The 24,908-nt window shown below is 39.5% G+C and overlaps 1 protein-coding gene across 1 annotated transcript in view; it reads right to left on the reverse strand.

Annotated features, from left to right (window-relative positions):
* Nucleotides 1-1,787: 1,787 nt before the first annotated feature.
* LOC127585095 (complement C3-like) overlaps nucleotides 1,788-24,908 on the reverse strand; it is a 91,421-nt gene continuing 68,300 nt past the window's right edge. Inside the window, exons 29-41 of the mRNA XM_052042288.1 lie at nucleotides 24,472-24,641; nucleotides 23,484-23,642; nucleotides 21,928-21,987; nucleotides 20,271-20,361; nucleotides 18,631-18,682; nucleotides 17,386-17,473; nucleotides 16,666-16,755; nucleotides 12,389-12,494; nucleotides 11,829-11,918; nucleotides 7,316-7,396; nucleotides 5,328-5,411; nucleotides 2,984-3,119; nucleotides 1,788-1,995 (exon numbers count right to left, since the gene is read on the reverse strand). Of these exons, the coding sequence (XP_051898248.1) occupies nucleotides 1,854-1,995; nucleotides 2,984-3,119; nucleotides 5,328-5,411; nucleotides 7,316-7,396; nucleotides 11,829-11,918; nucleotides 12,389-12,494; nucleotides 16,666-16,755; nucleotides 17,386-17,473; nucleotides 18,631-18,682; nucleotides 20,271-20,361; nucleotides 21,928-21,987; nucleotides 23,484-23,642; nucleotides 24,472-24,641 (1,349 nt within the window). The 3' untranslated portion in view covers nucleotides 1,788-1,853. The remainder of the gene's footprint in view (nucleotides 1,996-2,983; nucleotides 3,120-5,327; nucleotides 5,412-7,315; nucleotides 7,397-11,828; nucleotides 11,919-12,388; nucleotides 12,495-16,665; nucleotides 16,756-17,385; nucleotides 17,474-18,630; nucleotides 18,683-20,270; nucleotides 20,362-21,927; nucleotides 21,988-23,483; nucleotides 23,643-24,471; nucleotides 24,642-24,908) is intronic.

The following is a 24,908-nucleotide window of genomic DNA, read 5'->3' on the forward strand; positions in this document are numbered from 1 at the left end:
CTCCACCGCTTCCAATGGGATTCCACCTTCACAAACTGTAGCCCTATTGCCAGCTCTTTCATAGGAGATGCAACACCTTTTTATCTTTCCCTACCCAACAGTAGGAAATTGCATTCCTTCCAGGTACAGTAGGTGTTCATTTGCACTACAATTCAGTATCTTCCAGTCAGTGCTTGGGATATGGCCTCCAAACCATCTGCAAGGGCAACAGGAGATTCCAGTTTTCTGTCACTTGAATTATTCATTGCATTCCCACTCTAACCTGTCCTCTTGCATAGATCCAATGATGGCCAATGTAGGCTTGATGCATTTGTCATCTGGTAGAGTACAGCCATTTTAACTTGAAGATAATTTTAGGTACCACCTGCATCTTCTCTTGCTCTCCCAGAGATGTGGATATGCCTTTCCTTCTCATTTTTTGTCAGCAACCACCAGTTGTTAAAGTAATTATCCTGATCTTTGTTCTGCAGCCTTTTATTCTCTCCACCTTTTATCATCTGTTGAATTAAAACATTGTTTTGTTTCTCCATTCTGATCAATAGTCTTGATCTCAAACATTGACACTCTCCTTCCCACTGCTGCTTGATCTAATGATTACCTGCAGCATTTTGCTTTGTTCAGATGGCCTCTGGTTTTTCTTACTGGTCCAATAATTCAGATAACTAGGGTAATATTATAGTATTCTGCCCAGGTATGACTTTGATATGTAACTCTTGTGGATTTTGATTTTAAACTGGTCTTGTGCTTCTGGATAGGAGTCCAATCTGCTTACTACCAGAGGCTAAAAGTGCGAGTTACTTAATCTGCTACACCAATACATAACCTAAACTGAAAATGTGGAACAGTAGCATGGTGTTTGTTACAGTACTAGTAACATGTTTGAATTAAAACCCTAATTTGAAAATTAGGGATTTTAAACTCAAGTGACTACATGTGGAATAAAAGCTGGTGTCAGTAATGGTGACCATTAATCCACCAGATTGTCAGTAAAATCCAACTGGTGCATGACCACTCCTTTTTGAAGTTGATCTACCATTCAGCAACATTCTAAACATGGAAATGAAGTTGACAGATCTTATTGTTTCCATCAATTGACAGCTCTGTTTTAATTAATCTTCCATCTTTGACAGCACCACCATCACTAATGTCATTCACTCCCCCTTGAGCTCCACTCAATTACAAGCAACTATAAAACACTAGTTTTCTCACCTTTCTCCAGTTCTGACAAAAGATCATCGACTTGAAACATGAACTCTACTTTTCTCTCCACAACTGCTGCTTGACCTGCAGAATGTTTCCAACATTTTGTTCTACCACTTAGTTGTTCTGGCCTAATGCAAGTCTAGGCACACAGTAATATATTTGACTCTTAACTGTCTCTTGAAATAGTCCACTCAGTGCAAGAGGCAATTGAGAAATGGTCAATCAACCCAATGAATGAAATGGGAGTAAATCTGTGTGGTGCTATTTGAGAATACAATTTGCATTCAGTGAGATAAAGCCTTTCAATGCCATATTCTTAACCAAACATCTTTGGTGTAAAAGATCACAAACCTAATTCTACAAAATACAGCCATATCAATGCTGTAATTATTGGACACTTAAACACCATCTTAAAGACACACTTCCTGTAATCTTTGAGACAAACCAATCACTAGTATTCTATTATGACTGAGGTTGGATTTTACCATTCAAAAGCTACTGTTAAACTAACTTGAATTGGATACAATACTGGATTATCATTCCTCGATTTTTGCAGTGAAGAAAAAGCAGCTTTGACTCTTCAATTATATAGCATCATTTATTGAAAATTTTATACTGCATGTTTTTGCCCACTTATTTTAAGCTGTAAATTAGTTTCCACACCCATGAAACTGGAGCTGTTCAGAAAATATTACTAGGTCTTGACAGAGTTGCATGTACCTCTCTTCTTGGCATTCTACGTTGTTTGGCCACCTTTCTATCCAAGTGTGTTCTCCAACCAAATATTTCACTCTGAAATGTTGAAATTTCTTCATTATGAGGAAGAACAAGCACAGGAGAACTGATAACAAAAATTTTCTGAATTGACAGTGGCATTAAGATTTTTGAAATTAACGTTTAGATAGTGCTGATGCTGAGAAGATGTTCCCCCTGTTGTGGATCCTGAAGATGGAAACCACTAATGTAAGAGAGTCAGCAATGAGGGATGGTGGGAATCTGGAATTTTTATCTCACTGGGAGTAGTTGAAGTGAACAATACAATATATTCAAATGGAAGCTTCAAAAACACAGGGTGAATTGAATAGAAGATTACATTAATAGGGAGAGATGAAGTTGAGTGGAAAGTGGCTCATGTGGACTACTGTAGGCCTTGGTCATTCAGGACCAAAGTAGGAAAATATTTCTTTATCTAAGGTTGAGAATCTTTCAGTGGAACCCATACTCAAGAGGTCCATGGTTGAGTATATTCACGGCAGTGTCCAAAGACTTTTGGATATTTAGTGACTCCAGGAATATGGGGCTAGAGCGGGAGAGCAGCGGTGAGGTAAAAGATCAGCTTTTGAATGGCTGAGCAGGTGTGAGTGGCCAATCAGCCCACTCCTTGTTTTACTTCCTTTGCTATTATGCAGGAGCATGGGGGTTTCCCAAGAATCCTGTCACAAACAATCGGTTCATTATCAATTTCAGCTCTGTGGAATCTTGCAATGCCAAAATTTAGCATTGACTGCATTCATTGGTTAGAAGGTGTGTTGATTTCAGGGCAGGTGAAATCTGCACAAATGCATCTCCCTTCCATTTCTTATGTGTCAATTTGTCATAAATTATTGTCCAGGGGCTTAAATCCTATTTTTAGTCTCTCTCAATTTGTAATGTCTCTTACAGATTATATAACAAGAAATATGGTTTAAATTTTGAAGTTGGATTCTCCTGTACACATTGTTCATGCAAGAAAACTGGAGAATGAACAAGAGTATCATTGATTCAGATTTTTGCACCTTACCTTTCCTCATCCTGCCACAGATCTGATCTCTGTCCCATTATCAGATAATCTTTGTTCAGTTCCACATTAAATGTTTCATCACAGTTGACATGTGTGATTAGCAGTCTCGTTTCCCTTTCAGTGACTGGATCACTTCCTAAGATGAAAGTCTATAGTGTTAGATGAAAGACTAATCTGATCCATCATGTTTCAATGATGTCAAACTTTTTTGGCAATGTGCGAAATCATGTCCAAGTAACTCTTGGTGCCCAATATGTTTTTGACAAACTATAGGTGGCTAAATTGCCAACGTTGTCCAGTTCATCATTACATGTAATGAATTAGGAATCTTGATTTTTTTTCTAATTAGAAAATAAGTAATAGAGCCTTCTGTTGGGTGTATGATCTCAAGGCTATGAATGTGAACTTTGGCACTTCTGTAATTTTGTGATTTTTTTAAATGATGAAATGTAAAGCAGTGAGTATGTGAGTGGTTTTGATTAGGTTTTAATTCCTTGTTATTGAATGGTAGAAGATGGTTGTTCAGTAAATCATTATGAGAGGTACATTTATAAGCTGTGCAAGTATTTATAAGATGTTCCTGTTCAAATGAAGCCATTTGACTCAACAATGCAACTGTGGTCTTGCAGAAATTCTCTACAGGGTAACACTTCCATTGTTGCATATTCTGTAAAGAAGCCAAATTCTGCATTGGGAATTCAGATCTGGCCACAAATGCATCACCTCAGGTGCTGGAAGTAAGTTTGAAAAGTTAAGGTTCTGTTACCTACTTTTTGCCTGGTTGGAGCAAGGGAGAAATGGGAGAGGTTCTTGGCCTTTCCTTGGAAAGTCCTAATTTGTTCACCTGAGAACTGGCAATAGCCTATGGTGCATGTGTTGGTTTGATTTTAGCATATAAATTATAAGAGAACAGTCAATCCCTGAGGGCATTCTCTACTGTCCAGAGGTGATCTTGACAATTGCGCTGAAGTAAACTAGTCTCAACACCCTGATCTGTGAAAGCTGCCCAGTGTGCAAATTCTATTTCAATACAGTAAATGCTCATTATTTTAGGACATTAAGAGCTAGTTAGGGAGGTGAGACCATCTCTGCTCTGGGATACTTCCCAGGCCTAGTCCAGCTTTCTCCATCTTGCTACTTCATTTAACTTTTCAATTTTTTCTCTGTGATCATGCTTTTGGTTTATATATTTTAAAAGAAACTAAAAATAATGTGCACATTTCTATACAAATAAGAGTTCAGGATACAGTAAAACTTCTGCTGTGCAAGTGTACATCCTCAGGATGAATATTTCCTGATACTTGTCATCAGTTCCAAACACTTACTTAATTGCTTCCAATCACAAAGGGCACTAGGCTTAGTGTTGACAAAATCCTGCAACCTCTTAATTTTAGTCTTCGCCATATTACTAGAAAAAGAACTGTGGGTGTCATCTTCTCCTCCACCCCACCACAGTGGCTTGGCCAATATCTGTTCTTAGTGCAGATGATGAGGTAGTTAATGATACAGCATGATTATTACAATGCAGTCATCTCTCAAAGTCACCTGCTTAAACCATGAAACATGAAATACTAAAACTGGGACAATCAGTGAATATGATTGTTTCAGGTGTCTCGAATCAGCATCACTACTGATCCAGGTAGAACACTCTGACAAGGAATGTTGCCAGCTGTTAGTTCTGAAGTTTCATTTTACCATCAGTTATATTCTTCCTCTTTCAGCCCTATTCCCACCCAACTTCTGGTATCTGTACCAGGTGATTGTGTTAACCACCTCTTTCTCTGCACTGCTCTCTACTCTTTCTTGAACCTGAAGGTACTTCTCAATTCCATGCTAATGTTTCCTTCAAAGCACATTGAAATGACTGTCAACAAAATGATAAATGCCATCCTGTGAGGCATTAGTGGTGTAGAATTCTCTTCTTCATTTCCTCCCCAGCATGTCTGCAGACTGTGAAGTTGTTGATCATTTTTAACTCTACAGTCCCAACCAGAGAATCTCCTGTCACTTTGTTAGAAAACACTCTAGAAGATTTAGTAACCTTCCACCATACTGATACATGTGATTCTAATGAATTAACAATCGCCATTCTGCTCTGTTGTGTCAAGGATCGTGGGATGTGATGGCCAAATTGTAAAGGTTAAGAGGCTCCAGGAAGCAGCTGGGTGCAATTGAGGTATAATATCTAGGATCTGAACTTTGTTACTATATTTAGAATCATGTATGACATTAAATGTTCACTTCACATGCAGAAGTGTGCCCGTGATGGAGTAGTCTGTCCACTTACCAAAGATTTTTTTTGCTTGTGTGCTGTCCATGGTCCTGAAGTATTAAACGTACTCACCTTGTTTGATAAGAGTCTGAATTTGTATTTTGTAGAAAATGTAATTGTCTCTCCGTTCCTTCTCAAGGAATGTCACTTTGTAAACTAGAAAAAAAGAAATTTGATTTCAAAAACAGTGGCCTCAAAGTTGGATTACACCAAGATAACATACTAATGCAAGAAAACATACTTGGGCCATTGAAAGAAATCTTAAATTGGCTAAATCCAATGTGAAATGGAATTAGTAATGATATATACCCTTGAACAAATTCTAAGATTGGACCCTTATGATTCCTGGTGGGAACTCGCCCTTTTCTGAACATCCCCTGCCTCTATGGAACCGCTTTGAGGACACCTTCAATGGCTACTATGGAGGAGAGGAAGGCATGAAGAAAGAACAGGATAGTTCTCACATTTGCTTAAAGGGATGTGCAAGTCCTGGTTAAAGCAATACATGTGTAGTATGAAAGCACATGGCTGTCACGTGCCAGTGACAACACTGACCCCTCCGGTCAGAGGACAGCATGTTTATCCAATCGAAGTGACGCCACTGTCAATCAAGGTTCGACTCCACCCCACCCATTAGGTGCGGGCATAGGGATTGGCCTTGGAGACCACTTATGTTCCTGGGCCTGCCTGACCATTGGTCTTGGTAAACACCTTTGTCCTTGATCCCCAAGCTATTGGCCCGTATAAATTACCTGGCCAGGCTCTACCCAGCCTTCCAGCACTATAAAGAGTGCTGCACATTCCTGGCTCTTCCTCTTTCGACTGCCCCAGGAATAGTGAGACAACACTGCAGAGACCACTGGTAAGAGTGTGCACCACCACATGGTTTGGGAGTGTCTTAGTCAGATTCCAGGGAATGTTGGGGCCAATGCTTGTTTGGGTCAAGGTGTTCAGGCATTGAAGTGTTTATCCCTTGATAAGCTGTACCTTGTTTGTGTGTGTGAGTGTGTATCTCATCCTTGTTGTGATTTCTTTCTCCCCCCCCCCCCATTTTCACAGACGTGTGTGTGTGTGTATTCATTCTGTTCCCTGCTTGCCTTTGCGATTAAGCTATTTTTGAGATCCAAAGACTGTCCAGAGTCCTCCATCTTTGAGATCCAAAAGAACCTTTTCACACAACATGTCATGAGGGAGACCAGGAGACCCACAAGGCCCATCATAACAGCATGGTCATAGGAAAATACTACAGCCTCCTGTGGAGTGTAAAGCCCCACATAATGGAGCAATACTGAATGAAATTTCATTCTCTCTGAAGATATTCCAGGCTGATCTCCATACCAGCATTTACACTTCAAGGGTTCCTAAAAATATATTCTATGCCAAAATCTTAGTTCTTTTAATTGAGGTGAAGAATACAGAAATATTGTAGCAATCTGTTAAACTAACTGCAGCATGGATTTATTCTCTCATTTATTATATTCGGTGCAGCTTGACTTTGACAGCAAGATGCAATGGCATTTTGTGTCATCGAGCCTCTTCTGGCTGATTATTGATATGAGTGTGGAGAAAGTCCTGTATATACTGTAGAATGTTTGGTAGCTGCTTTTGGAAACTCCCTCTCCCTCTAAGGAAACCATTAGCTTGCCCTTCCAAATATGTAGATGCAATATATCAATTGAGCACATCCATGTGGTAAGCTTTTCTCTTCCACCTGCTGCTCTATAGATAGGAGTACTAGATTAGTAAACCAAGGGTTTACTAAAACAATCTAGTAGTTTAACGGTTATCATTACTGATAGTAATCTTTCAAAGGCAAACTTTATTTAATCCCACATCTGCAGTGATAGGATTTGAATGCACATTTTTAGACCAATTGTCCAATCCTTTGTACACCCTAACCCAATCCCATCACTTCACAACTGTCATCCAAATAGCAATAGACATGAAGTGTTAATCAACATGATGATCAAACATGATTAAATATAAGATCATGAAATATGCATACATTTGTGGGATCAGTCAGAAGACTTGTGACATAGTTTGAATAAGGATATCTTTACCATAATCAGTTCCATGGGTACATGACACTTCATCACGTTTTGCAGGGTTTTCTTGATTTGTCTTTACAGAAACGCAACTTCCTGCAGATTCAGAAGGAAGGAGAATTTGTTTTCTGAAATAACTCCGTACATCACTTAAAATTCTTCACCACTTCTTAAAGACAAAGGTGGAAGGCTCCATATTTAACTCTGTTCTCTTTCTCTCAATGGCCTATCAATATTATAATGGATAACTTTCCTAAAGATCTTTAAGAACCACTTAGCTTTATATGACATAAAAACAAAGTGCTGGAAATAGTCAGCAGTGAGACAATGCTCTGTGTAGAATGGAAGCAAGTGAATATTTCCGCTCCATCACCATTCTTGAGTTCTGAAACCTTAACTCTGAATCATTAATTCCATTTCCCTCTCCAGATGTTTCTGAACCTCGTTACTCTTTATTTCAGACATCCAGTATCTGCAGTTTTCTTTTTGATTTTCAAGTTGATTTGTCAATTCAGGATGATTGACACGAACTTTATTTTATTCCAAATTGAGTTAATTAGTTTAATTAGAATGACCCAACTGCCAGAATGAAATTTGATCCCAAGTTATTTATCCTGGCCTCTGGATTTGTTTAGCAACATCAACAGTACACTAACATACCTGAGTTCAAATACTAACCTTTACTGTAATTACAGATTTGTACTCTTTGTTAAACTAGATACTTTTTTCTCCTCTTTCCTCTTCAACACTATCTGCTTGATTCGATCTCCTTTACCAGTTTATTTTGTTCTATGAGAGATCATTGTTAATATACCTACAAAGGTGGAAAGCATTGTGCTTTCTTCCTTGAATATTTTATTCATTAATATCTTTCTAGTGGGGTATTTAAGTAGAAGCTTTTAGGAGATCCTGTTTTAATTCAGGGCTTTGATTCAGAACACCACTGTGTGTGAATGCACCAAACTGAGTTGATTGACAGGTAGCAGTTCTGTAAGGAATCAACAGCTTGTCTTTTCATGGCTCAGTTTGTCTTGGACTTCCACCCAGATGGAGGGTAATGCATTTGACTCTGTCCCACCACTGGAGTCACCATGAGCCCATCAGGAGCATTGACTTGCCGAGCCTTAAATCTTCGAGGGCTCCAGGCTCCTGACTCCACTCATTTGACAGATATTGTCAAATGTTTAAAAGATACATAGGTAAGTGTTGGAGTTACTAATTTTTATTTTTGTTTAACAATTTTTTATATTAGTTCTTCAAAGTGTTTTCAATTACTTAAAAAAAAAACCATACTCCTCTTTAATTGTTTAACATTGTCTGAATAGTAAACTATCTCAAACTTTGAAAAACAGTTCAAAACACTATGACAGTGGCAAGTTGTCAAAGACAGTCAGGCTGTTCCTGGGGCAGAGCCAGGGTAAGTCACCATTCAGAGCTCTCTCCACCAGTGAAATGCCTTGTGGGTTCATTGGGTCTGCTTGTTCAACCCTCTGTATGCAAGTCCAGGTGGGTAGAATCCTCATGCAGCAAGCTGGATTATCCAGCCCAAGAACAGTACAGTTGCTCTGAAACAGGACACTTTGGAGTTGTTTCCACAAACATAATTAAACGCTTTGTTATATTTTTTTTTTAAAAATTGCCTTAAGTTAGATAAACTAACTTACTTAGTTAAAAGTTGCATGACAAAGTTGAAATAGTTCTGCTTTTTTAAAAAAATTTTATGCAAATGAAACAAACACAAGCCTTGCCAACATTTTAAGCATACAGAAATTGAGGACAGTATATCACACATGAATAATAAAGTGCAGGTAAACTCCACAAACAGTCAGGTTTTGGTTAAATAGTACAAAAATCCTTGACATTCTCCGCTTAAGTGTTGTTGAGATTCCTCAGTGTCTGGGCCAGGAAACCTTCACATAACAAGCCCTTACATTTCCCAAACTGACACAGGTTCTGAAAATGTTGCACTCTAGTAAAGCTTAATCACTTTCTTGTACAATTTAATGTTCTATAAGTGTGTTCATATTCCAAAATTTAATTACTGGAATAAATTCTATGTTTAATGGAGAGAGGAGGTGGATGAAATATTTGAAACAACATTTGATTTTTGTTTTACTATTGCTGTCTATTAGAAGATTTTAATGCTTGCTGGATCATTGTTGTCACAAACTCTTTCCTGGAAGTTAAATTGCATGTTGTCTACATGATTTTGTTTGCTTTCCCCATTTTCTCCTGTGGTTTTAATGTCATTAGTGGGCTGCCACAATAATCGGTGCTGGAGCCTCAACTGTTCATGATTTCTATTGATGGCATATGAAGGGACTGGGTGTGCTGTAGTCAAAGATGATGGTTAAAAATAAAAAAGAGATTAGCAAATTGAGGAGAGGATAAAGTGCCTGTTTTAAAAAAAAATAGATCGGTTATGTCAATGGGCAAGAAGTTGTTCAGCTGGAATATAATGCAGAAAAATGTGAAGTAATCTACTCTGGAAGAACAAAGAGCAAATTATTATTTAACTGGATTAAAACTACAAAACATTGTGATACAAATGGATCTGGGGGTCCCAGTAAATGAAATAAAAAGTTAGCAGGCAGTTGCAACTTGTCGTTAGAAAGGCAAATGAAGGTTGGCCTTTCTTGCAAGGTATATGGACTATTAAAGCATCAAACTTGTAGGTCACTGGTGAGACCACAGCTGGAGTAATGTGTACCATTTTGGTCTCCATATTCAAGGAAGGACACATCTGAAATGGGTGTTGTGCAGGGGGTTCACCAGGTTCATTTCTGGAACAATGGGCTGACATATTTAAAGTTTGAGTAGATTGGGCCTACACTCATTCAAGTATAGAAGAATGGAAGGTGATCTTATTGGAGATTCTGAGAGAGATTGACAGGGTGGATGCTGAGAGGATGTTTTCCCTTGTGATGCCAACTCCAACTTGCAGGCATAGTTTCGAAAGGGAGGTCTGTTTTAGATGAAGGAGAGATTTGTCTTCTGAGGCTTGTGAATCTTTGGAATTCTTTCCCCCAGAAAACTACAGAGGCAGAACTATTGAGTACATTCAAGGTGGAGATTTAAACTACAATGCAGGCAAAGTGTTTTGAGAGAGAACAGGAAAGTGTTGTAGACAAAATTGAATCAGCCATGATTTTACCAAATGGCTCAGCAAGTTCAATGGCCCTGCTGTTACTACTCTTTCTGATCTTATAACTATGACATTTAAGGTTGTAAAAAATGTTTGAATAAAACCCTTTCATAAGAATGTTTTGTGTTGGACAAAATGGAGGCTAGGCAATATTGTTTTATAATACAGAGCAACTGTTTTCCAAGCAGGGAGCTATTGAAGACCTGGTAGCCCTACTGTCCATCTAAAGAGCAATCCTGTTCTCACAGGGAATGATCACCTGAGGAGACTGGCTACAACTATTGAATTCACAGTCACACAAGAAGCCGTAGAGGGCTGGAGACACAGCCATCTCCATCATGGGCACAACCCTCCCCACCTTAGAGGAGATCTTCAAGAGGTGGTACCTCAAGGAGGTGGCATCCATCATTAAAGACCCTCACTGTCTGGGACATGCTCTTTTCTCATTACTACCATGAGGGAGGAGGTACAAGAACCTGAAGACCAAACTCAATGATTCAGGAACATTGCTCCACCAGATTTCTGAATGATCCATGAACATAACCTCGTTATTCCTTTGGACTATTTATTTATTTTTGTAATTTATAGATTTGTGTCTTTGCACTGTACTGCCGCAAAACAACAAATTTCACATCAAATGTCAGTGATAATAAATCTGATTCTTAAAAAAAAATCAGAACTGAGTTCTCAAGTTTAGGGCAGTAACACAGCCACAGAAGATTAATGTTCAAACAGCTGATAGCATTCAGTGGAGTTCATCTCATGACACTGGCTACTCGAGCCATCAGAATATTACTGGATTTGAGTTTTATTAAACATCCATGAAACTTTCAAATGTGAAAGCATAGACATAGGTAGACTGCTGTCATGGAGCTGAAGACTGGAGCATGAAGGTGCAAGGCTCCCCCTATTTCAAGTAGAAAACTTGTCCAAAAATCTTGCATTAAGCAGATGAAGGGAACAGCAGTGAAGGACTGAGGTAGATGTTTTGTTGATTTTAATTTCTTTAAGTTTTGTAAAGTCATTTTGTTTTTCAGGTTTCTTATTGGTTTAGGTTTTTAAATTTACTCTTTTCAGAAATGTTCAGTCTTTGACAACTGTGGCGAAGGCAGGATGTGGATGAGCCAATTGTCAAATAATTTTCTCAGGGAACTTGCTGTGGATGCACCTTTGGATACTTTACACCTGAAATGCTTTCAACCACAGAACTTTACCACAGAAGATTGGAGCAGCCTTCCACTAAGTTCTTGCTGGAACAATCATGCAAAGTACTTCAATATTTTCTTTTGTGTGTAGCCAGTTCATTGGATCAGAATTCCTGGTCAGCACTGAGTGAAAGAATAAGATGGTGCAGTAAATAAGCAAAAATAAAATGCATCTTACCTTCGGCACATCTGCACACATCACCTTGACAGATTTTGCTGAGCATCCCACTGTTTCCAGGGACATTGTAGAATCTAGTGCAACTCTTTGCTATGGATGGAGGAAAAATGATGTGAATATAACAAACAGTATCAACAGTTAATCAGAACATTAATATCTGACTTCATAAAAATATCTTCTGTCTGGTACAAGCTCAAACTGACAAGTATAAAGGTTCTCTTATCATCAAAAAATAACAAATTGAAATAAACTAAATTTGGGAATGAATAAATTGAAATCCTTGGCATCCATTGAGCATTTACCAATACTTTGCTATGTTAATATTAATAAATGTGCAATGTGTTGCATTGGAATTTTATCATTAATTAGTAAATCATTTGAATTATCTGTCTTAAGGGAATGTGGCATTGAATTTTTTTGAATTAGAAGCTACTAACATATTTACAATATTTTTTAAGTTCCATATAACACTCTGCTAACAGATCTCTTTACACCTTTTCTTGTTTCTACCTCAAAAATAAATTAGATTCAATTAATAAGGCAGCCTTCTAAGTGCTCACTTGTATCATAATATTCATAGATCTTGACAGAGGCTGGTTGAATGAGGCCAACATTGTAGAACTGGTGCACTTTAAATGCAATGCAAGTGTCTTCGAGATTTGATACCTGTTTGAGACAAAAGGCCACAATGTATGTATCAGAGCACAACTGATCAGTTCCAGATTAGCCACAAGAATTGCTGCCTTCATAGACCAGAAGAACAAGGGCAACAGCTGCATAGGAACAATACTGGACATAGATTCCTTTCTAGGTCACACACTATGCTCTTAGTAGGTTTTACTGTTCCATGATTGCTTTTGGTCCAAGTTCTGGAACCCCTAATTGTATTGTTGGAATACCTTCAGCAGAAGGACATAATGTTTCAAGAAAGTATCTCATTGCCATCTTTTCAAGCATTGTTAGTGATGGGTAATGAATGCACAACTCATAAAAGAAAACTGTTTATGTGAATTTTATGAAACTGGGATAGTATTATTGGTACCATAGCTCTTCAGTAAGGGTTTAATAAGCTGGTTGCTTCAGAAACATTTAAAACAAATAAAACCTGGCACCGCATTGGTGTGTGAAACATCAAGTAATTGACATTGTTAAATAAATGATTAACTCAAGCTGAACTAAATTTTAATTATAAAATTATCAAACACAGAAGACTTGTTAAAACCTTAGAAAGTTAAATCTCATGAGCTGGGACATTACCTGATATCCTTTAACTCTTTTGACAGAGTATGAACTTTTCCAAAGCCAATGAGATGTTTTCTTCTCCTACCTACATCATGCATGATGCTCAAGAAATTGAATCTAATATTTACAATGTCATCACATTGTCTAAGTTATCCCCTTCTATCACCAGCTCATTCCATTACTCAATAAGAATTACACAAGAGCAGTTGAAAGTGGTTTTAATTTATTTCAGATTTTGAGCTACTGAAAAAAAAGATTTGGATTCAATGTGCAGGTTCAACATTTTCCTACAATGATTTGGCTGTTCCCATTTACACCTCCTCTAGACCCATCTTCTGTTTCTTAATGTTCATTTTCCTCAAACTTCCTTGTCATTTGACCTCCCCTGTTGGTTCCTCCTTCCCTCCCCCTATTTTCTGCCTCTTAAAACTCTAATTTCATCTAATCCTGAGAAAAAGGCCTTAACCTGAATGGCCATCTCTGACTCTCTCTCCACAGATTCTGTCCAGCCTGCTGTGTTTTACCAGAAGTTCAACACAAGTCAGGTAGCATAGTTAACAACAAGCATCCTTTCCTGATGAGCTTAACTCATTCTACGTGTGTTTTGAACAGAAAGGGAGTGGATTGTCACCACCCACCCTGACAGCCTCCAATGCAACTGAACCCATGGTTCCATCAGGAATGTAAGATCAGTCTTCTGGAGAGTGAACTCGAGGAAAGCATCTGGCCTGGATGGTATCCCAGGCCTTGTGCTCAGATATTGTGCTGATCAGCTGGCAGGGGTATTTGCAGACATATTTAACCTCTCCCTGCTTCAATTTGAGGTTCCAACCACTATCATCCCAGTACCTAAGAAAAACAAGGTAACATGCCTTAATGACTATTAACCAGTGGCTCTGATATCCACCATCATGAAGTGCTTCGAGAGGCTGGTCATAGTACACATTAACTCCAGCCTCCCAGACAACCTCAACCCACTGCAATTTGCCTGCACGCATAAAGGTCTACAGTGAACACCATCTCCCTGGCCCTACACTCATCTCTGGAGCATCTGGACAGTCAAGACACCTACAATAGACTATTGTTTATTGACTACAGCTCCGCCTTCAATACTATAATTCCAAGCAAACTCATCACCAAACTCTGCAACTGGATCCTTGACTTTCTTACCAACAGATCGCAATCAGTGAGGATAGGCAGCAATACCTCCAGCGCAATTATTCTCAAAACTGGTGCCCCACAAGGCTGCATCCTCAGCCATCTACTCTACTCCCTATATACTCATGACTGTGTGGCCAAATTCTGCTCTTACCCCCATCTACAAGTTTGCAGATGATACCACCATAGTAGGCTGCATCTCAAATAACGATGAGTCGGAGTACAGGAAGGAGAAAGAGAGCTTAGTGACATGGTGTCATGACAACAACATTTCCCTTAATGTCAGCAAAACAAAAGAGCTGGTCATTGACTTCAGGAAAGGGGACGATGTACATGCACCTCAATGGTGCTGAGGTCAAGAGGGTTGAGAGCTTCAGGTTCCTAGGAGTGAACATCACAAATAGCCTGTCCTGGTCCAACCATGTAATGCCACAACCAAGAAAGCTCACCAGCACCTCTACTTCCTCAGGAGGCTAAAGAAATTTGGCATGTCCCCATTGACACTCACCAACTTTTATCAATTCACCATAGAAAGCATCCTACCTGGATGCATCACGGCTTGGTGTGGCAACTGCTCTGTCTGGGGCCACAGGAAACTGCAGAGAGTTGTGGACACAGCCCAGCACATCATGGAAACCAGCCTCTCCTCCGTGGACTCTGTCGCTACCTCTCACTGCCTTGGTGAAGCAGCCAGCATAATCAAAGACACAACCCACCTGGGTCATTCTCTCTTCTCCCCTGTCCCATCAGGCAGAAGATACAGGAGCCTGAGTGTACATAGCACCAGGCTCAAGGACAACTTCTATTCCACTGTGAACGGTTCCCTTATATGATGAGATGGATCTTGACCTCACAATCTACCTTGTTATGACATTGCATCTTATTGTCCGCCTGCAATGCACTTCCCTGTAGCTGTGACACTTTACTCTGCATTCTGTTATTGTTTTACCCTGTCCTACTTCAATGCACTGTGTAATGAATTGATCTGTACAAATGGTATGCAAGACAAGCTTTTCACTGAGCAAGTGTCAATAATAAACCAATACCAATACTTCAGATTTGTAGCATTTTGCTTCCGTATGGTGGATTCTTCTTTGTCTTCTTAGGCAGTGTCTTAGGATCAAAGATGACCTTTGACCACTCTGGTTTACTGGGTTCTGAGGTGACTGATGAAGCCACAGAGACCCCCAGAGATGGACATGTGGTGTCTTGTGCCCCATCTGTGGGGGACTCTATGGCTTCATCAGTCTTTCCACCATTTACACAGGGCTTGTGCAGGACTTGAGGTTGTCAATACCATGTTCATTTTCCATTTTGAGTGGCTTTGAGAAAATCATTGAATCTTTTCCTCTGTCCGCCTGGTCGCCTCCTTCGTGATATAACTTGGAATAGAGTGTCTGGTTCATGTTTCTGTATCCGGTATCAGGCATGTGAATGACATGGGCTACCAAATGGAGTCAACTGATTGAGGTCCATGTGACCATGCTGGGGATGTTGCCCTGGGAGTGGTCACTAGTTTGCTTATGCATCCAGTAAGTTTGAAGGATTTTGTGCAGACAACATCAGTAGTATCTTTGAGGTGCCTGCTGTAGAAAGTCCAGTAGAGGAAGGTAGAGAGCCTACCTGGTAGACCATGAATGGTGTGGTCTTTATCACATATGAGGTCTTTAACTTAAAACACTTTCTCTCAATCAACCATTCATTTCAAAGGAGAGGATAAGCTCCAAGAGGAGGAATTCAGCAAACATGCATAATTTTGAATTGAGTAAATGAATTTAATTTTTACCTAATGTTTTTAATTTACTTTCATTTAGTGTTGTTTTAATCTCTGTGATAACTTTTTTCATCATATGATTAACTTTAAATACTTTTTAAGCATTTAAGTCTTTGTGAATAGGAGAGACATACCAGCTCCTTGTTTTTGTAGCCGTTTGAGTCTTGGAGGGATGGGGCTTATGCAGCTCTCAACATTTCTGGGGCCAAAGCTTGTTGTTTATTTTGAGAAGACATTGTGTTTTGTTTGGATTCACCAATCATGAGCCAGCTTTAGTTGTGCCTCAGTGGGTGACATTTCACCTCCAAGTCAGAAGCTGCAGGTTGAAGTCCTACTCTAAAGACTCAAATACTAATCGTTCTGTGCAGTTCTGAGGGAGAGCTGCTCTGTTGGAGGTGCTCCTTTTCAGACAAGGTGTTAAACTTAGCTGTGAAAGCCCTCTTGCAACATCTGTTTGAAGATGAGCTGGAAGCTATCTCCTGAATTTGAATCAACTTTTCCTCATAACTCAACACCACATAAACAGACTATCTGATCATAATCCCTATAACACATGTGGGAGCTTGTTGAATACAAAATGGGTGTCAACAGAGCAATATATTTCAGAAGTAAGGCTCTTTCTGTCTTTTTTCTCTTAATTGTCAAATACAGGAATCTTCTTACCGAATCTAAATAAATGATCAGTGATCCTCTGGTGGATAATTCCTTGTCCAGTTCAAATCTTGATATATAATCCTCTATTCCATTTTTAAGCTGGAAACAAGATAGAATAATCGTTAATAATGCATAGTTTGTAAAGTCATTCACGAAAGAAACATAAATCCATTAAGCCATTTGAAACTCTCAAACGCACTTGATGGCAGGCTTAGCCAGGCAGACTTCAGGGGGCAGGTGGACAAGAGTGTGAGAAGTACGGGAACACCACCAGGTTGAATTGGTGAGAGAGTGGTGGTGACATTGAAGGGTGAGAGAGGTACCACAGAAACATTGTGTGCTGAAAGTGAGGGGGAGAAAGGTAGAAGCCTGCTAGTGAGGACCAGTGGGTTAATATTTTGCATTAGATTATGCTCCACATATTCTGAATATCTCTTCTAAATTAACACTTCACTGGCAGGTTCTCTCTTTACCTAATGCATCTAGACCAACTTTATCTCATTTGATTTAAATTGTGTTGATAAGGTTCAATAAAGCAATGTGGGCAGCTCCAGTATATTGTGCACACTTGATTCTCTGTTGTTAGGTAGTGGTTACTGTCCATGTAGAAAGTCTCAAAACCTTAAGATTATATGCTTCACTTATCCCTTTTCTAACCTTAGTTGCAAATACATGAACATTTCTGCTAATTAAGTTCAAGTCATTCTTAACGAATAGAACATGACCTACCTGACCAAGATCATTGGTATCCGGAAAGAATCCAGTTAACATGGAAATATCTAAAATAACCATTGAGGATTCTGTATTGCTATGATAGCTGTAAAGGCCAAAGTGAAACAGATTAGTAACAAAACAAATATTGGGAGCTTTAAACAACAGAAGAGAAAGAGGGGAGCAAGTGAGGTTACTCCTGGTGAGGACACTCTTAGGGAGGGCTCTCTCAGTGATATTTCTTGATTAGCGACACCTTGCTAAAACATCTCTGCGTAAAACACCCATTATTGAGCGGATCTCCGCTCTACAGGGTGTAAACAGTAGCGTGCAGATGGCCCTAAGATAACAAAACTTCATTCAGTATTGTTCCATTCTGTGGGGTTATTCACTCTTGAAAGAGATGACTGGCATATTTTGTGTGATATAAATTTCTTTCCACAATGTGTTGCAACTATCATTCCTGAAGAAGACTACTGAAGCATCCACCTGCCAGTGGGCTCAGCAGGTTCTGTAGCCACATGACCATTCACTCCTACCACCATTCTTCTCCGTCAACTCCACCCTCTACCCCACTGTCTGGGCAGACAGAGTTTGCCAGAAGCAATTTACCTCATTGACCATGATGGACGTTTCTCTCTGTCTGCATATGTGAGCTGAATCCATTTCCCTTGCCACCTCCATGCAGCTACAATGTGCGTTACTCCTATCTGGCTGCCATGGGGAATGTGCCTTTAGTGGCTGACGTCCTCTGATTGCTGCACAGGGAAGTGGTTGGGAATCTCAGTGAAGTGAGAGAGGTTCCTTGCACAAGTCCTGTTTTCAGATTTTGTTTCTGGATGTAAACCATACCGGCACTTTCACATTGGATCGTTTTTTTGTGGGAAACTCAGTTTAATGTTCATACAAAAAGCAGGGATGTTCAGCACAGGAAAAAAAAATGCAGTGCGTTTTCTATGCTTTGGAACTTTCTTCAAAAATGGCAAAGAATGTTTGGTCAATAATTCTAAATTTGTGATTAATAGATTTTTGTTAACTGAGGTCACAGATAGATTTGAGGAAAAGGCCAGGATGTGGAATAAGTTCACAGATCAGACCTGACCTGACTGAATGTTGGAACAGAATCGAAGGGTTAAGTGGCCCTGTAGATATCCAAAGTTTCTACATTCTTTTGTTTTCTCTCATTAGCTTCTGAAACCAACTTCCTGCCTGATAACAGAATACAAATGTAACTCCAAACTCATTGAGGTCTGAGCCACTTACCGTGCACAGATATTTATCAGGAGAGTATTCAGAGCACCTTCAGGTCGTTTAGCTATAAATATGCAAAACAAGGTTAATTATTGTAATCACAAATACTTTGATTCCCAGTTGTAACTCAAACATGAACAAAGGGTAAGTGCGTTTTTTAATGTAATTTAATTTTTTAAAAATACTTTCTGAATCACTTGCTGCTGTAATCCAGTAAATGCGACTGCCATTTTGCAGACAACAAGATTTCAGCCCAGCATTTAGGTGCAGGTTTTCAGGGATAAATGTTGACCAGGACACCAAAGAATAACATCCACCTGAGAGATCAACCAGAAGTTTGGATGAAATCATCTCTGACAGTGCAGCACTCACTCGGTACTCCACGAAAGGACAGCTGGACTATGTGTTGAAATATCTGAGTGCAGCGTAAATCCATGATTTTTCTGGAGGCAACACTTTTATCAACAGAATGTGGTTTTTATTTTGAACTTTTAACCTGGTGACCTGCTGCCGTTCCGCTGATTGTTCAGCTGAAAATAGTGCAATTGCTGTGGAAGGATTCCTCTGGCCAATCCGTCATTTTCAATCAAATTCAAAATCTGCAGAACTATTTCCAATGTGGAATTGATGCAATGGGGAGGAGAATAATCAACGTAGCCCAGATCCTCACAATCACTTCTTAGGCACTGGGATTTCTTTCCTGGACTCCTCTGCCCTGCTAAATCCATTCCCACCTTTGAATGCTTCCTGAAGCATCCATAGACTCAAAGAAATTTACAGATCAGAAAGAGGTGGTTTGGCCCTTTGTGTCCATATTGGCCAAAAAGAAACAAGGTTTATCACATTTCTCAGCTGCAGGTTCAAATACTCATCCAGCCACTATTTAAAGATGGCAACAGTTTCTCCATCTGCCACCTTTTGAGGCAGCCAGTTCCAGATCCCCACCACTGGCGAGTGACATATGCTTTTTCTCAACTCCCCTCTCATCTTCCAAATTTTGATCACTTTCAGTGGAACTTCTGCTTGATATCAAGTTCCTGCAATTTTAATCACCTTGGAAAAACATTGCAAAATTTAAGGAGTCATGCAAGAGGACAACTGCCAGCTGCTCCAAAGTCTAATGTCATGAAGTATCTGGGATAAAAATGACTCTTTGTTGGACGATTGTCAAACTATAATCAGGCTTGCTGCTGGTACTTGCAGTTATTGTGTTACTGAAATGGTTGATCACACTCGCCATTTTCACTTGGGGACATGTTTCATACAATCTCACAAACCAAAAAGTATAATTCTTATCCATGAAAGGCTGTGCTCAATGGTAACTAAATTAAAGAGATATTAAAATCCAGGCAGCCCCTTCCTGCTAACTTAACCTCACTGTTTCTTGGCTTCCTCAAATCCCTGACTGACAGTAGATAAGGATAGGGACAGACAGACAAAAGTGATAGACAAGGAGAGAGAGAATTCATTGAGATAAAGAAATGGTTCGAGAGTAAAAAGGAAATATTGAGATATTATTTAACATTTCTAGTCAAAAGCCTAAGAACTACAGCTCTGATTCTTGTTCCGTGATATATTTCAGAGTTTGCTGTGGTCCAACTAATGCTGAGAAGCTCATTGTTAAGAACTAATGCTCCCAGTGCACTGCTCACCTTCCTCAACCTCTTCAACAGTTACTTCCAAATTGAAGTTCTTGCATTCCTTCCTTTCCTTAGGCACCAATGCATAATAAGTTGTAAAAACCTGTATAAAAGAAACAAAATTAGAGCTTACCCATCAGAAGTTAAACCACTGATAAAAGTAGGGAAATACAGGAGAATATTTTTTGAAAGGCTATTGATTGATTTTATATCAAATGACATCACTGTCTTGAGTCCAACTCTTGATCTTCCTTCAATAACCGTTCTGCAAAGGCGGTGAATCTGTTCTTCAAAGTTTAATTACCTTTCCTGCACCATTTTGCTGGTTGGATTGAAATTGTTAACAATATTTGATAAGTTCTTTTGGCTCTTATTTCTAAAGTGAGTGGCAAAGTCTGACAATTCTGGCCTATATACTATAGAGAGATGGAGAAGGAATAAGAATGATTCACAAGAATGACAGGAGAACTGAGAGAATACATATTGGGGAACATAATGACATAATTAGAGTATCAAGCAAGTTTTGTTTTAAATTAACTAATTATGTTCGTTCCTTGCTCTCCCTCCTCCTTCCCCCTCTTTCCTGTCCCTCCTGCTACCCCAAACCCCTCCTCTTTCCTTTCTTCCTCACTCTACAACTCCTGCTCTCTTTCTCCTGTCCATCCATCCCTCCCTCTTACCTTTCTCTCCCACTAGGTATCTCTCTCTCTCTCTCCTTCCCCACACCCCTTGTCCATACCTTCAACCCTTGCATCCTCTCCCTCCCATGCCAAACACCATTTATGTCGTCACTCTCACTTAGTGAAGCAAAGAACTTGGCTGTCCACGATTAAAAAGCATGATAAATTACATATATTGCAGTCACTATGTCAGTGTCCCTGGTATCAACTGAGGTATACTGTTTGATAGTTTAATACAAGTCATTGCATTCCTGTCTCCTGCTCCTTGTTTGCTGACTGTGATTTGTTCTTTTCACATTCTTTGTCGACTTAAATTTGCAATTTCTCTTCTGTTTCCTTATTACAGTACTGACAACTTTCCTAACTTTTTCACATTGTCTTTTGATCATCTTCTCCGGGGTAAATCCAGTGTCAGTGAAGTCTCCTGATTTTAAATTCAATTCTGCTTTGCTTTCTGTAATCATCTGCAGTATCATTATTGACTTGTCTATTCTTGTAAACCAGGTGGATTATATTTACACTATTAGCTGTATTCATAGCTAATTTTCATGGCATTTATACCCTGCCCATGACAATAATCTTGAACTTGAACTTGATTTCCTCTGATCTCTACTGAGATGTTTACTCTTTGTGTTCTATTTTTGTTTCCCAGAAGTATTGTCTTTTGTCTTCCCTCACCTACCTAAAATCAGGTCTTTGCCAAATTATCTCTTTGCTCTTTCTCTTACTCACATCCTTCTCAATTTTGTACCTTAAGTATAAGATTGTACAGGATGGGAAATAAGTGGGCATGAATTTTAATTGTGCAGCTTCTAACCATCGCCTGTCAAAAGTGGGATGGTTCAAACAGTTCTGATCTCTATATTTTATGAAGTATTGCACAACAATGAAAACGTTTTCAGATTTGAGGACACTGGGGCTAAAGGCCTGTACATACAGGAAGGTCATTAGTAAATCCAGTGGAATAAGCACTTGCAACCAACACTTACTTTTAGTGTTCCTTGTCCTGTCCCACTTGCGTGAACAGAAAACTTTTCCAAAGAATTGAGCTGAAATAACAGAGACCCCTGGTTAGTCGTTGGTCCCAAGCAATAAAAATGTAATGAAGCAAAACCCGGAAAATGACTACAAGCTTTTGTGCACCAACTGCTTTGATTCGTGACATGGAAATACTTCACGTTGTCAGACTCTGACAAAAGACAGCAAAACATGGAGATAAACTGCTTGCATTCCTTCCTTGTCCTTAAGATGTGATTGGGAGGGTGAGAGAGGAAGGGAGTCCTTCTTGTGCATTGCTGAAGTCTTTCCTACAGTGGGATTTGTTTTGCCTCTTTTCTCTGCCAGGATTAAATGGTGTTGTTCTGTATTACATTCTGGGGACATTGCATGGTGCAGTAGTGATGGAGATACATGGATGTATCTTGGTACTTGGATGTTCACCACTGAATTTTTTTTGGGAGTTAAATATTGTAAAAGAATTCAGCAATATGCAAACCTTTTGGCATAACTTGTCCATCAACAATCTACGTCTGGTTCTCATCCACATTGTCCTTAGTCTGCTTCTGGGGAGAGGCTGAGAGATTTTCTGAAGATTTTTCATGGAGCGTTAGGGTAATACAGCATGAAAACAGGCCCTTTGACCCAACATCCACGCTGACCAAGATTCCCATCTAAGTTAGTCCCATTTGCCCGTGTTTGGCCCATATCCCTCTGAACCTTCCCTATCGATGTACCAGTCCAAGTACCTTTAAAATGTTGTTAATATACCTGCCTCAACAACTTTCTCTGACACCTCTTTCCGTATACTGACCACTCTCTGGGTGAAAAAGTAACCCCTCAGGTTCGTATTAAATCTCTCCCCTCTCACCTTAAACCTATACCCTCTATTTCTTGATTTCCCAACCCTTGGAAAAAGACTGTGTGCATTCACCCTATCTCTGCCCCTCATGATTTTATACACCTCTATAAGATCACCTCTCATTCTCATACACTCCATTGAAAAAACTCCCAACCTGCTAAACCTCCCTCCATAACTTGTCCTAGCAACATCCTCATAAATCTCCTCTGCACTCTTTCCAGCTTAATGGTATCTTTCCGAGAGCAGGGTTATCAAAACTAAACACAATATTTGAAATGCAGCCTCACCAACATCTTATACAACTGCAAAATAACACCCCAAATTTTATACTCAGTGCCCTGACTGATAAAGGCCAGTATGACAAAAGCCTTCATCACCACCCTGTCTACCTATAGAAAGGATTCAAGCACTATAACCACAGATGCTTTGTATCTGGAGGAGGAGACTCCTGCACAGCAGACACATCAAGACGGACTCATTGAACCAAATGGCTTGTTTCAGTGCCAGAGATTTAGTTACTAAATGGTAAATTTAATTCACTTCGCGGGTTAGTGGTGGAGAAACATTGATGAGCCTATCAACTACAAATTATTAATGTCACCCTTAGGGAACAACAATACACATGATCTGGAACATTAGCAAATGGGAATAAATACACCAACCTTCTGAACAAGAACATGAACAAACCTTTAATGATCTTGTTACATATGCATTTCTTGTATCAAACTTCCAAGGAATACTTCTTTTCCTGCTAGGAATGGACAGCTCCACATCCAAGTCAACCTCCTTGTATTCAGGAACATCAATCATGTACCTGGCTAGTGCTTGCAATGCAACTATTGTCGCCTAGGAAGTAAAAAGGTCTTGTTAAATAGATTTGTAGAAATTTCAGATGAACCTCCCATGATCCACCAAATTTGCACATAGCAGTAATTAACATGTGAACAGTTTCCTTTTGAGTTTCAACGAAAGCACTCAAAACGCTGAGAGATTTTGTTCCAGAAACGACAATGTTGTTACCAAATTGGGAAAAGGGGGTGCACAACTCTCAAGTGTAAATCTTATCAACAAATGGTTTGTACAATCTGGAAAGTGACTTCAGCTATGTGATATTTATTTTGAACTTTAGAACACATCATGAATGTCCAGGAATTATTTTTTTTATACATTGCTAAGTACAGTAACATTCCAGTAAACTGATTTGACTATTTGGAAATCCTGCATTTGTCTCACCAGGTAATGTTGCCTGTGCTTTCCGTCCACTCATCCAAATTGGGTTCCTGTCCCTTTGCCCAGCCTGGGTGCCTGCGCTCCCTTGAAACTTACCAGGTTCCATTTCCCACATCCCCTGTAAACTTAGCGTGTTCACTGGAAAGATTATTATTCTACTACAGTGAACATATAAAAAAGTGAACCACAAGTGTGCTGGAGTGTTAATGGAAGAAATTCCGACAATCTAGAAAATCTGTTAGTTTGACCACCAAAGTCCCAAGTGTGCTACGTGAATGGAATTTTACTGTCTGTCATTATAAAGTCTAAAAGATGTGACAGAATGCATTTTAACCATGGGTCTGCCTTAAGCAGTTGGTGATTTTATAGTTCATCAGGCCAGCCTCCTGACAAACATGAGATTTCAGGCAAACTCCCACATAAATTCATTGTGGATTTGTGTTACCTGAGTGGAGCTGTAGCCTCCTCCATATTCGCTCCTTTTTGACAGCCATCTCACTAATTTACCAGCTTGCTCATACTGCTTCTGCTGCAAGAGGAATAGGAGGGCATATCCTGTGGCCTCAATGGTGTACAGAGAGTTAGCATTTCCTGCCACTGGCCAGTACGATTTGTCTAAAAAAGTGCAAGGGAAAAATTGCAGTTAAAGTGACGAATGTTCAAATTAACTGCACCATCTATTTCAAAGCAGACACCACTGTTTCTCTCCCCCCCCTCTCTCTTTAAACCCTCCAGAATAGGCACATCTTTCATCACGTCTGCAAAGCATGCCGGGGTATCTATCTCCTGACAACAGTACTCATCTCGTACACGTTGAACCCAATGAACTGTTGCAGCTGGAATGAGGACATTCATCAGCCAATGTTCTTGACACACATCTAA

Source organism: Pristis pectinata, chromosome 31 (assembly GCF_009764475.1).
Source record: "Pristis pectinata isolate sPriPec2 chromosome 31, sPriPec2.1.pri, whole genome shotgun sequence".
Lineage (NCBI taxonomy): Eukaryota > Metazoa > Chordata > Chondrichthyes > Rhinopristiformes > Pristidae > Pristis > Pristis pectinata.